Source organism: Canis lupus, chromosome 17, assembly GCF_011100685.1.
Source record: "Canis lupus familiaris isolate Mischka breed German Shepherd chromosome 17, alternate assembly UU_Cfam_GSD_1.0, whole genome shotgun sequence".
NCBI classification, from domain to species: domain Eukaryota; kingdom Metazoa; phylum Chordata; class Mammalia; order Carnivora; family Canidae; genus Canis; species Canis lupus.
Genome location: NC_049238.1, coordinates 52,055,733 through 52,069,033, shown reverse-complemented (window position 1 = coordinate 52,069,033; position 13,301 = coordinate 52,055,733). Strand labels below are relative to the sequence as shown.

The following is a 13,301-nucleotide window of genomic DNA, read 5'->3' as shown; positions in this document are numbered from 1 at the left end:
TCCCCCACCACCAGCTGTCTGTCTCCCCATCTGGCAACTTTCATATGGCTACTCACCCCCAGAAGGAGCTCTATTTCACTTTGACTCTAACCTTAAAGGCATCATAGATGACATGATGCTCAACACGAGCTCCGTCAATCCCCAGAGGACAAGAAGGCTCCCTAATATTTACTTGGAATATGGAGCTTATTCTTAAGCATCATTCCTTTGTAAGTGGCACTGATGCTGATGAAGACAAAGTTTTGAGAAAAGACCCCTGAGAGGTGGGAGAAGCAGATCTCATCATGCAGCTAACGGGCATGTTGTCCATTTGGAATATTATCACTCAGAGGTGAGCGGGGTAGCTAGTGGTAGTGTGGTTTTTGTTTTGATTGACAAGGCAGTTGGGGTTGTGGAAAAACTTGCATATTTATGTTTGCACTGCAGGAGAGCTGCTTCGGGCATCCTTTTCTCAGCCTGACTAGCCTTTCCAGGTTTGACCAGGCCCTGGGACATGACTAGATCTCCAGTCACGCTCATGGTATTTAGAGTAGGGGACACTGTGGGTGTGTCATAACCTATATCCAGGGTAGTTCCTCTGGATATGCTTGCAGAGGTCACTGTCATCTCAGGGAACTTGAGTTGAACAATCTCATGATTTGGCAATAACTTCTTAGAGGAAGTCCTTTTAAAGTCCTGCTTGGTAGAGAGTCATCACAGTTTTACATTTACATATTAAAATGTCTTAATTGTAACATGAAGCTTTGTGAATAAATGACTACATGGGGTCAACTTAAGAAAGCTTGCCAGCCATCACCACAGATAATTTGTCTTAATTTTATTTCAGATATATGATTGCTTTTAAAAATGAATGAAGATAAAGATACAGTTTTGGTTTTCTGTATTCCTTTAAAGGGCTCTAGGTCTGGCATGAGTGGTGGTTCTCGAAGCCTCAACATGTCAAGAAGAGACTCCGAAAGCACCCGCCATGACTCGGAGACTGAGGATATGCTATGGGACGACCTGCTGCATGGCCCAGAGTGCCGGTCATCTGTCACCAGTGACAGTGAGGGGGCCCATGTGAATACCCTTCACTCAGGGACCAAACGTGACCCCAAAGAAGATGTTTTTCAGCAGGTCTGTAAAGGTGATGGTAATAATAGCCAATATGTACTATATATTTGCATGTGCTGGGTACCATATTATCTCATTTGACTTTATAATAATTGTATAAGATAGATACTATTATTATCTCTAATTTAGAGATGAGGAAATTCAGCATAATTTGAAAGTGAAGATGTTGGCATTAGAACTCGGGGAAGTACTCTCGAGTTGCCGTAACCTAAATTTTTGTCCATAATACTTTTTTCTCATTTTCCTTAGAATGATCCTTAATGTTCATTTTATGTGAGCAGGATTGTTTGAATGGTCCATCAAACTCGTATGTTCGTATTATATTACATATTTCATGTCATACATGAATTACTAAGAGATGGCATTGCTTGGTTCTCTAATAATGTATAAACCAAGTGATGCTTTTAATTTTAGGCTTTGCATTAATATCATAAAATCAGCCTGGAATTGGAGGTTGCTTAGAAGGTATTTGAACCCTCAACTGATGTAGAAATTCTCATGTGGTAATAATAGTTACTACTTCATAGGACCATTGTGATATATCTAATGAGATAATATAAAGTGCTTAGCACAATGTCTAGCAAAGAGTAAGCACCCAGGAGATGTTAGCATTATTTTTAGTATCCCCACCAGATCATCAGTGGCCTCTACTTAAATACTTCTGGAGCTGGACTGATTATTACTTCATGAGAGAGCTTTCTCCACTGCTGGATAGATTGAATGATTAGAAGTGGTGCTCAAATCAACGTTTCAGATATTTGGTGACAATGTGATTCTTTTTTGGTTGTTGTTCTTTAGGCTAAAGATTTCCACAGTGATGTACAAATACTGGATGGTGGATATTCATTTGTTTAATTAATGAATTTTCTTGATTCTAGGATATCACTGATTTAGGTTATGCATTTTCATGAAAAAAATCCTGCTTCATTAAATGTATACAATTTTTAAAACCTAGTCAGAAACAATGTATGTTTTCTCATTAAAGCTTTAAGCTTTTTTCTTTCAATTTTGCTATCAAAGTTTGAATCTAAATATCCTTTACGTTCAGTCTGAAGATTCATCTAAATCACATTAGCCCTCAGTAGTTCTGCATAGCATCCTGATAATCTTGACCTCCTTTGCACTTTGGGGATTTTCAGTATAATTTTAAGGCATATATAATAATAATTGGGTAATACGGAATTCTCTGTATCAAAAGGAATTCATCATTTCCCAATTCCCCTACCTATCCTGTTCTTTTATTCCCCATATTTTTGAATGCCCTCACCAACCACACCTAAGACAGAAACCTTGGAGACCCCACCTTCTCCACATGTTTCTAATCTGTCCTTATATCCCCTTGACTCCACAGAACAATACCTTTCTGTCTGCTTGTGTCTCTCCTGCTTGGGGCTATCTGGATCATTACAGCAGCTTCTGTGGGTTTGCTTCCTTTGTCTGTTCTTCCACAGAGCCGCAGCCCGAATGATGCTATTCCCCTTTAAATCCTTTAACTACTATTTCCCCCCCTTGGGATTATTTGCTTCTGTTTCTCTCTTTGCACCGATACAATCCCATCTCTGATCATACCCCCACCTGCTCTCACATACTACACTTTATCTCAACTGGACTTTTTTCAGAGCTGTACCATTCCCCGTGTGCCTCTGGCTTATTTGCCTGGAACACTCTTTTCTCTGATACTCGATCCTTCAGCTCACTTCTTTTTATTTTTCAGGTCTTGGCTAAGGAAGCCTTCTTCGTTTGCTCCCAAAGCCCTCTTTCCTCCCCCTATCATGCCATGTAGTAACTTTATTTAATCATGTCTCCATAAATCTTAAACTTCTTGATGTCAGGGACCTCATCTGTCTCATCCTCCTGTTGTATCTGTGGTGCGTGTTACATAGTTGGTGTGTCATATATTTTTTTTGGCATCCTCAATGAATAAATCAGTAAATGCTCATCAGCATTATGCTAGGCACTGTAGTAGATAGAGAAGAAATCTACGCCATGTAGTCCTTTTTTAGAAATTTAGTTTGAGGACGAGATGATTATAGGGGAAATAAGTAGAGGACACTAGAAAAATAGCATATAATTATGTGCTAATTTGTCTGATACACTAGGGGTCTTTAATTTCAGAGAAGGACAAAATAGCGAGACTTGTCACAATGAGCTGACTGTGTTGGTGAAGGGGACTTGAGTTGGTACTTGAAGAATAAGAACTTATGTGGCAGAAGAAAATGGTACTTTTTTTTTTTTTAATCTTGAGCTTCCTCTTGAGTTTTCTGTGCTTTTCTGTGTCCTGATTAGACCAGAGAAAGGCTTAACTCCTCAGTTATTCATGTAAAGTGGAAGGCCTATTAGAGGCTCTCCTACCTAACTTCTTGCTACCGCCAGTACAGTCACATTGCTCTCTATAAATACTTCTCTCCTTAACATGCCACAAACACACCAAGCTTAGCCTTACTTCCAGACATTTAGACAGGGAAGCTACGTTGGAGATCATGGAATCCTACTTCCCATCATCACAGATGTTTAGCCTCTTTCCAGGTAAGAAGTTGGCTTTTTGAAGAAAAAAGGACCAGAGATGAGCATCACGGAGGTGGCCATTGGCATGATGAGCTCTGGGAAGGAGAGAAGAGAATGATGAGGTCCAACACTGGTGAATGTGGCCTGGATGCTGGAAAATGGGGAAAAAAATCCAACGGAGGAAACAAAAAAGAGTGGATGAAAATAGTTTTATATTTTTCTTTTTAGAACCACTTATTCTGGCTTCAGAACTCAAGTCCTGCCTCTGATCGAGTTAGTGCAATAATCTGGGAAGGGAACGAGTGTAAAAAGATGGATATGTCTGTGTTGGAAATAAGTGGCATCATCATGAGCAGGGTAAGATTTCATAAGTTTTCAAAATTTTCAGAAAACTTGTTTAATGATCAGCTATTTCATAGGATCAATCTATTCAGTAATCAAAACACTGCTTTTGAAACAAATACATATATTTTTAATTTTGTAGTTAGAATCTTTACTTAGCAGAATATTTTTTTATTTGTAACAAAGTTTTCTGTGAACATGATCAATTATTCAGGTATACTCCGCAAATATTCCCTATGTCATTTAAGCCTGATTTTTAAATAAAATCTAAAAGTCATAAGTCTGTACATCATTTTTATTTGTACTTCTTTTAGCTATAAAACAGTTTTTAATAATCTAAATAGTACTTGATAAATACTGCTTCGCAACTCCATTTAACTATGTAATGATGGACATTTTAAATTAATTCCCAGGTTAATGCATATCAGCAAGGAGTAGGTTATCAGATGCTGGGAAATGTCGTTACCATTGGATTAGCATTCTTTCCTTTTCTACATCGACTTTTCCGCGAGAAAAGCCTTGACCAGCTAAAGTCCATCTCAGCTGAGGAGATCATGACTCTCTTTTGTGGGGCACCACCTGTTACACCTATTGTTATTTTGTCTATGATTAACTTTTTTGAACGATTGTGTCTTACTTGGATTTTTTTTTTCATGATGTGTGTGGCAGAGAGAACATATAAGCAGGTCAGTATAGAACTAAGTAAAATTTCTTGCCTCTGGTTTTGCATATGATATGCCACTGAGTTGATTTTGTTCTCTTGATTTGTTCCCTTTCCAAAAGTTAATGTGGGCAATAAAGGATTGATGAGTGGGCTTTGGTATTTGTGGGTTTAACACTTGTGGTATTGATTATTCACAAATGACATGTTGTAATTTGGCATTTCGCTGAGTTCATGTGTAAGAGTAAGTGGCTTAGGCAGAGAGTGAGCCTAGCTGACTGCATGGCACCTGTGCCTCAATGTGCCTTTGTCCTTGTTTACCCATAACATATGTAGTAATTCTCAAAGTGAAAACGTTTCTGTGGAAAATGGGTGAGTGAGAAATAAATTTATTGAATTTTGATAAGAATTAGGAATCGAGGACTTGCTTATTGGTGATATGTGCAAAAAACATGATTTTAAATGGAAATTTAATCTGGAATTAAACCAGAATTCTGTATAAACATTTGTGTGTGTGAAGTTGGGGATTCACAAAGGTTTCCAAATAATATTCCTTGAAAATGTCAAGAGTGTACCATATTATGAAGACATATATTATTATGAAATGTGCTTTGGAAGAAACAGGGTCATGAACTATTAACTTGGTCTGAGTGACCACTGATTAGAATTTCATCCTTTTGTTATTTTTCATATACTGGGAATATTGTTTATAATTATATATATAAATATATACACAGATACACCCATGTACCTTTTACTTTGTGATTTTTTTTTCTAACTCTCTAGAGATTTTTATTTGCAAAACTCTTCAGCCATATTACCTCTGCTAGGAAAGCTAGGAAATACGAAATACCTCATTTCAGACTTAAAAAAGTGGAGAACATTAAGATATGGTTATCACTGCGTTCCTTTCTAAAGGTGAGTTTCATTTGACTAATGATAGAATGTGTTCAAGAATATGCAGAAAACCTCAGTGAAATTCCTGGCAGCAGATACTCAGTGGGCAGGGTGGTTAGTTCTATGTGCTGGACAGATTGTGTCAATGGCTGACAGACATAACTGAACACCAAGTTGGAAGTGATCTATCTGCTGAGCTGGTGGAGGTAAGTAAATAAGAGCTTAGAAAGGGAAAAGAAAATTCAAATTCCTAGGACAGAATTATAAATTGAAAATTGCATCTTTTTCTGACTTTTTGGAAAATATTCCAGCTGAAAATACATCCGTGAATCACTCACACTCTTAATTTGGAACAGCACGAATTTCAGTGCTTAAACTTAAACTGTCCAAAATGTGTTAAAATCCTACTCCAGAAACTTCTTATAAATATCTATTTTCAAAAAAAAAAAATCTATTTTCACATTAATGTAGTGAAATTCAGAGTGCAAATGATGTGAGGTCCATTGCTGTCTCTAACTGTAATCTTACACATTAACTTGCATCTCACTCCACAGAGACGGGGGCCACAGCGTTCAGTTGATGTGGTTGTATCTTCAGTCTTCTTACTGACACTTTCGATTGCTTTCATTTGTTGTGCCCAGGTAAGAGTTTCATATCTGTTTTAATGAAAAATGGAAATTATGATATGGTTCACTATTTTAGGTGTGTATGTGTGTGTGTATATGACAAAAATTAATTTCTCAAGAGCAAAGCACTGGCATGGTTATGTTGAAATACCCATTTTTTAATGTATCTAAATTTCCTTTGCTATGTTAAATGCTCGTTAACTTTCCTTACTTTTGAAATGAGAATAAAGTAATTCTCAGTGCTTTAAGACCCTCAGATCACTCTAATTCTAATTGGCAATTTTTGACTGATAATAAAGCTGTCATTCCATGAGGGTTACAAAATAGTGATTTTTCTAATTTCATCTTTCTTTCATTTTTTAATTTTCACTCTGTGGTTGACCTTTACCTACTTCCTTCCCCCCTCCCTCCTTCCTGTCCTTCCTTCTTTCCTTCCTTCCTCCCTCCCTCCCTTTCTTCCTTCCAGACTCATATATTCTGATTTTTATCCAACAGATTATAATCTATTACTCTGTTTCTTTTTTTTTTTTTTAATTTTTATTTATTTATGATAGTCACACAGAGAGAGAGAGAGGCAGAGACACAGGCAGAGGGAGAAGCAGGCTCCATGCACCAGGAGCCCGATGTGGGATTCGATCCCGGGTCTCCAGGATCGCGCCCTGGGCCAAAGGCAGGCGCTAAACCGCTGCGCCACCCAGGGTTCCCCTATTACTCTGTTTCTTTTGATGACTAAATCATCCCAGATGTGGCTAGTGGGGAGGACCGTTGAAGCTCCCTCCTGTATCCTTTCAACAAGTCCTTGTATCAATTTGAGGGTGGAGGGTGGACTTTTGTGCTTTCTTGATGACAAGAAGTTTCAGGCTTACCTTTGATCATTCCATTTGTTGAGTTTTGTCTTAATTCTACTGTAGTCAGAACATATTCGAATGTTTTCACTCCTTTGAAATTTGTGAAGCTTGCTATATTATCTGGCATATGATCAGTTTCATTAAATCCATATCAGCACTTTGAAAGAACTTGTATTCTGTTGTTTGGGCGAGCAACATTCTCTAATTAGTCCAAGTTTATTAGTTGAATTGCTTGCATCTCCTCCATTCTTACTCATATCTTTGGTCTGCTTATTCTGTCAGCCATTGACAGAGGTCTGTTCAAGTCCACTGTGGTGGTGGATTTCTCTTTTCCTCCTTTTATTTCTGTCAGTTTTCACTTTATATATCTTGAAGCCAATTCTTATGACCTTCATAGTTCTTCTTTTTTTCTCAATCCAGGATCACATGTTGCATTTAGTTGTCCTGTCACTTTAGTCTTCTTTAACCTGGACAGATGTCAGGCTATCTTTATCTTTCATGACCTTATGAAATATCTCTGAATCTAATGTTCTTAACTTAAAGTCTACTCTATTTATATTAACTATACCAACTGTCTTTTGATTCATTTTTGCATATCTTTGCCCTTTCATTTATTTTGTCTTCATATTTGAGTCATGTTTCCTGTAATCGACATAGCTTTGTGTATGGGGGGGGGAGGTTCTTGTTCTTAATCCAGTTTCACAGTCTTAGTGTTTTAGATTGTCTGGCTCATTTACATTTCATGTAATTACCACAAATACAAATACTGTTTAGTTCTTATTTGGTCTACCTATTAATTTTTCTTTTTTCGCTCCTTTCTTGCTGTCTTTTATTCATCTAATATTTTATAGTATTCCATTTAATCCTCTCTGTTAACTTACTATATGTTCTTTTACTCCTGCTGACCTCAGAGATTGCAAAATATATCCTTAGCTTATTATAGTTAATAATTTATTAGTTTCTGCTTCCTTGTAATGCTAGGCCCTTAGAACACTTTATCTCATTTGTCCATTCACCCATTATTAGTGTCCTTCATTTAAATTTTACATATATTTTAAACCCACAAGATGTAATTACTATTTTTTTGTAGTCAATTATTCATTTATATTTACCTACGTAGTTACCCTTTTCATTGCTTTTCGTTAGTTTCTTGATTTCTCTTTTTCTTGGAATTGTTTTCCTTCTGTTTGCATAATCTGCTTGGTGATAAATTCTGTTTTTATTTGTTTGAAAATGTCTTTTATCACTTTTGTGTTTAAAGGGTGTTTTTGCTGAGTATTCATTTCTAGGTTGCCAGTTACTTTCAGTACCTTTAGGATTCTGTTATCTTCTGATTTCCATGTTTTATCTTGAGAAGTCAGCTGTTAGTCTTATTGCTGCTCTTTTAAAAGTAACATCCTTTTTCTCTGGCTGGTTTTAAAAGTTTTTCTTTGTGTTTGGTTTTATAGCCATTTGGCTGTAGTTTGTGTGTTATCTATTGCTACACAACAAACACCACCCTGCTGAAAAGATGGGCCTAGATTGGTATTAGTTGTTCCTTTCATCCCCTAGTCATAACTGATTGGCTAAATGTATCCCTCTTTTGGAAATTAGAACTGAAAACCTGAGATAACAGTGGTGGACTTTGGAAAAGAAAGGTCTGTAGGAGTCAGTGGGCCAGTAGGGTACTATGATAAACCAAAACTAGAGCAAGTCAAAGTTGGGGGGTAGCAGTAAAAAAAGGTCTTGCAAGGCAACAGAATTAGCTAAGAAGTGGGGAGATGGGAGCCCAAATGGCCCTCAAGGAAGAGAGATGGAGAGGGAAGCTGTTCCTTGACTTCCTGGTTTTCAAAAGGCTAGCATTTGGTTTTTCAGTGAATTTTTCAATAAATTCCATGTTATCTTGAGCTCGCTTGAGTAAATTTTGAAAAAAACAAAGACTTTTACCAAAAAACTTGATACATAATAGGCATTTGATAACTGGTAGCTGCTGCTGCTATTATTTGGATCCTAAAAATGGAGCAAAGAACTGACCATCAGGATTTTCTAGTCATACCAGTAGGATGGGCCACATATTTTAGGAAGCTCTACTAGCCATATAAATGCAAACTTAAGGGGATCCCTGGGTGGCTCAGCGGCTCAGCCTTTTAGCCACTGCCTTTGGCCCAGGGCGTGATCCTGGAGTACTGGGATTGAGTCCCACTTTGGGCTCCCTGCATGGAGCCTGCTTCTCCCTCTGCCTGTGTCTCTGCCCCCTCTCTCTCTCTCTCTCTCTCTCTCTCTCTCTCTGTCTCTCGTGAATAAATACAATCTTTTTTAAAAATGCAAATTTAATACTTTGAAAAAATGGTCACCGTGTATTTGTGATTGGGCACACCAGTGGTTTAAAAGACTGAAATGTGTTTGTCTTATTTTACTTTTTGTACATTTCCTCCTTTGTTACTTCCAGAATTTGCTGTCTTTCATGCAAAGGAAAAAAAAATATCTGGGAACCTAGAGAAATAGAGTGATTAGTTAAATAGATAATACTTTATATAAGTATTGAAACTCTTCTGCTTTGAGTGTAAAACATTGGGAACTTATAAACCTCTTTAAGTTTCTAGAGTAAAGTGATAATTATAGATTTTTGAGACAAATGAAAAACTTAACTTTTTTTGATTCTTTGCATAGGTTCTCCAAGGGCATAAAACTTTCCTGAATGATGCTTATAATTGGGAATTTTTGATCTGGGAAACAGCTTTACTACTTTTCTTACTGCGTCTGGCCTCACTGGGTTCTGAAACCAATAAGAAATACAGCAATGTTTCAATATTACTTACTGAACAGGTATTGATTGGTCCTTGTCAATTTGGTTCTGAATTTAGAGATGACATAATAAGATTTGTGCAGAAGATTCAGGGTTAAATCTAGAGTTAGCACTTTCTGGCTATATGAACTTATAAGTCACTCTGCTACCATGTAAGTGTTTCCTTCTGATAAAATGAGGGCAATAATCTTCCCCCCTGCTCCCAGGATTGTAAGAATTAAGATCTTATGGATTGAAAGTATTTTGTATATTATAAAGATATCTTTATTGGTGGTAATGGAGCATGCTTTTAATCTCATATTCCACATCAAGTGGATCTTTATAATACTTGTCATTTAAGTGTGTTTAATAAGCTTCTAGAATTTCTTCTGTATCAGCCATAGAATGCATTCAGTGTTTGGAAAATACTTGCTCTTTAGTATGTGAATGGATAGTAAGATTGGGAAGTGTTTCTTATAAATACAGAGTAGTATAAAGGGGTTTTTTTTTGGTTTTTGTTTGTATTTAATTTCATGTTTATCCATAAGTTTTAAATAAAAACATTTAGTATCATTAGATTTTCTTTTTTTGCCTTAGAATTATAGTGGAAAATATTTCCTAGTAGAGAAAAAATAAGGATATAGCAAGTTAAAAGCAGCAGCTATTTTCTTATATTCCATTAGTGTTTCACAAGGATATTAGATTATGTGAGGGACACCAAAATGAATAAGCCAGAGCTTTTGAAGTTAAGGAATTCACATGTTATTGGTTATATTGTAATTAATATTACACTTTTCATTGTTTTGATATTTAAATGAATTTATCTTTTTCTTTTTTTAATTCACTAAATGCCTTTTCTTTGCCAGATGTGACCAAAAGAGCTGAGGGTAGGGTTTGTGACATCTATGTTCTGTAGAAGTAGCTGCAGGAATTTCAGAATTTATTTGAAAATATCCTCGAATCTGCCAGACTTAGTGTAGTATGTATATCTTTTTCTCTGACATTTGCCTTAATCTCTCTTTTTTCCCTCAGATTAATTTATATCTTAAGATGGAGAAGAAGCCAAATAAGAAAGAACAGCTTACTCTAGTAAATAATGTATTAAAGCTGTCCACCAAGTTATTGAAAGTAAGTAATATCCTGTGATACACTTTTACGAGCACTTAAATCAACACTTTATGTATTGGAGAAGACTCTAGTAACAGATAGATACTGGTCTGTGTACATTCAAAATGCCAACTTGACAGTTTAGGATTAAGGACTATATAAAAAAAACTCCTATCTCATTACCCAGGTTCTGGTGATTGCTAAAGTCTGTTACATTTTTCAAATTAACATTTAAAAAACATGACAACATATCACACAAACCCATCTTTGAACATTTCTAGTGGAAAAGTAGGTGAGAGTCCATTACAGGTCTCTTTTTAAAGCAGCTACTGAACATGAAGGAAAAAATGACTTCTGCAATCATCCTCACCCAAGACCTAAAAGCAGCCCAGAGATAACTGGCAGCCATCGAGAGGCCATGTATCTTATCTCCATTCTTCCATGTTTTTCTAGGAGCTGGACACACCATTTAGACTCTATGGACTGACAATGAATCCCTTAATCTATAATATCACACGAGTCGTTATCCTTTCTGCTGTCTCAGGTGTTATAAGTGATCTTCTAGGATTTAATATAAGAGTAAGTGTGACCAGTACTTTGTAGCACCTGCCTTAGTCTTAAAATTGACCAAATAGAATAATCCTTGCTCTTCACACTGTGTGTGCATGTATGTGTGTGAGAGTGTGAGAGGTTGGAAGACTGGAGACTTGTGTAAAGAACCCTTGGGGTAAAAAAATAGACATTTTGATGGTGGTGCACAGGCTTCTTAGCTTAGGTTTTCTCATGTGACACAAGTGTAATAGACTGTGCTCTTGAATGGAACACAGAATCAAGTTTGAATCTCATGTCAGTCTAATAGCACAGGCTGGGGAAGGGTCATCCTCTCACCTAGGGAATACACTGAGGCAGAATGAATGAAAACCCATGACCTGTGAACTGCAGGGTGGAATTTTTAACCTTGGAAATTGTTGATGTTTCTCCTCTGTGGTGTCTTATGGTTGCTATTGTTCTTCTCATGTAAGGGTTCTCGCTTCATAGTCATGTAAGTGGACCTGTAAACCCCAACTGTTGGTCTTAAAATTAACTCATTTTGGTGGTTTTCTTTTCTTAGCTGTGGAAAATTAAGTCCTAAGCTGAGCCATGTGCCTGGAATCTCCCCTTGCTGGCATCAGGATTTACCCATTAAGGAAGGAGATGACTGCAGAAACCATGAGACACCTACCTGCTTGTTCACACATAGAGGTGCTCTCCGCTCTGCCTAATCTTAGGAGTGGTGTTTTCAGAGGAACAAATCCTTTTCCAGCTGGGCATGCATGCCAAAAACTGTATTTTCATGGTTTTCAAACAATATGAATAGTCAGAAAACTAAAGATCATGTATTATGGTAACATAAGGACAACTTTCTCAGTTAGGAAATTGATTTGGGGCATTTCAGCGCTGTTACGGTTTTATTTACTGCAAGTAGTTTTTTTGGGGTTACTATGGTAGATCCCCAACGCATGAAGAAAATACCTTCTTTTGGAAATGGCAAATTCAGTACTTTTCTATTAAGTCTATACAATTGGAGATTTCTTTCCTCTAGCAAAGAGAGATCAAATTTAAACTATTTTAGGTTGAACCCAAATAAAATAACTTTATTGGAGAATTTCGGTTTCGAGGCTTTTTTTTTGTTATTGCAGAAAAAAATAACCTTTTAACCTACAAATTTCTGTTAAACTATGGAGAAAATTTTAGTTTACAGTTTTGAAGTTAATCCCAATAACTATAGTTGTTGGTGAAAGAGACATGCATATATCATGCCATGTAATTCAGCATGAGAAGTGTAAGTGTATGCATACTCATTCATGTCCATCATACAACATGGTTTCCATGTAAATCATCTGAGCTGTTACCTATCACAATACTAAGGGAAGCATTGATTGTTGTATGACTTAATGTACTCAACCCTCAGTACAATTTCAGGTCCCTAGTGTCTATACTCAGCCAAGTTATGCCTTTGATGATTTGAATTCTCTCTCTCTTTTTTTTTAAAGATTTTATTTATTTGGGATCCCTGGGTGGCGCAGCGGTTTGGCACCTGCCTTTGGCCCAGGGCGCGATCCAGGAGATCGGGGATCGAATCCCACGTCAGGCTCCCGGCATGGAGCCTGCTTCTCCCTCTGCCTGTGTCTCTGCCTCTCTCTCTCTCACTGTGTGCCTATCATGAATAAATAAAAATTTAAAAAAAAAAAAGATTTTATTTATTTATTTATGAGAGACACAGAGAGAGAGAGGCGAGATATAGGCAGAGGGAGAAGCAGGCTCCATGCAGGGAGCCTGACGCAGGACTCAATCCCGGATCTCCAGGATCACGAGCCCTGGGCTAAAGGCAGGTGTTAAACTGCTGAGCCACCCAGGCTGCCCCTATCTGAATTCTCTTATCAACATTCCCTGTTACA

General features: G+C 37.1%; 1 protein-coding gene and 1 long non-coding RNA gene across 8 annotated transcripts in view; one reads left to right on the top strand and one right to left on the bottom strand.

Moving 5' to 3' along the window:
* PHTF1 (putative homeodomain transcription factor 1) overlaps positions 1 to 12,508 on the top strand; it is a 43,711-nt gene extending 31,203 nt beyond the window's left edge. For 4 of the 5 annotated variants that reach the window (XM_038561813.1, XM_038561810.1, XM_038561811.1 and 1 more), the window contains 9 exons: positions 895 to 1,116; positions 3,847 to 3,975; positions 4,374 to 4,646; positions 5,408 to 5,539; positions 6,073 to 6,159; positions 9,642 to 9,797; positions 10,789 to 10,884; positions 11,317 to 11,442; positions 11,975 to 12,508. In XM_038561813.1, the coding sequence (XP_038417741.1) occupies positions 895 to 1,116; positions 3,847 to 3,975; positions 4,374 to 4,646; positions 5,408 to 5,539; positions 6,073 to 6,159; positions 9,642 to 9,797; positions 10,789 to 10,884; positions 11,317 to 11,442; positions 11,975 to 11,995 (1,242 nt within the window). In that variant the 3' untranslated portion in view covers positions 11,996 to 12,508. The remainder of the gene's footprint in view (positions 1 to 894; positions 1,117 to 3,846; positions 3,976 to 4,373; positions 4,647 to 5,407; positions 5,540 to 6,072; positions 6,160 to 9,641; positions 9,798 to 10,788; positions 10,885 to 11,316; positions 11,443 to 11,974) is intronic. The other variant, XM_038561814.1, reaches the window with a different exon arrangement.
* The window catches only part of LOC111090673, a 42,373-nt gene continuing 32,333 nt past the window's right edge, over positions 3,262 to 13,301 (bottom strand). For all 3 annotated transcript variants that reach the window (XR_005372597.1, XR_005372596.1, XR_005372595.1), the window contains 2 exons: positions 6,047 to 6,174; positions 3,262 to 3,713 (listed from right to left, as the gene is read on the bottom strand). This is a non-coding gene — a long non-coding RNA (uncharacterized LOC111090673). The remainder of the gene's footprint in view (positions 3,714 to 6,046; positions 6,175 to 13,301) is intronic.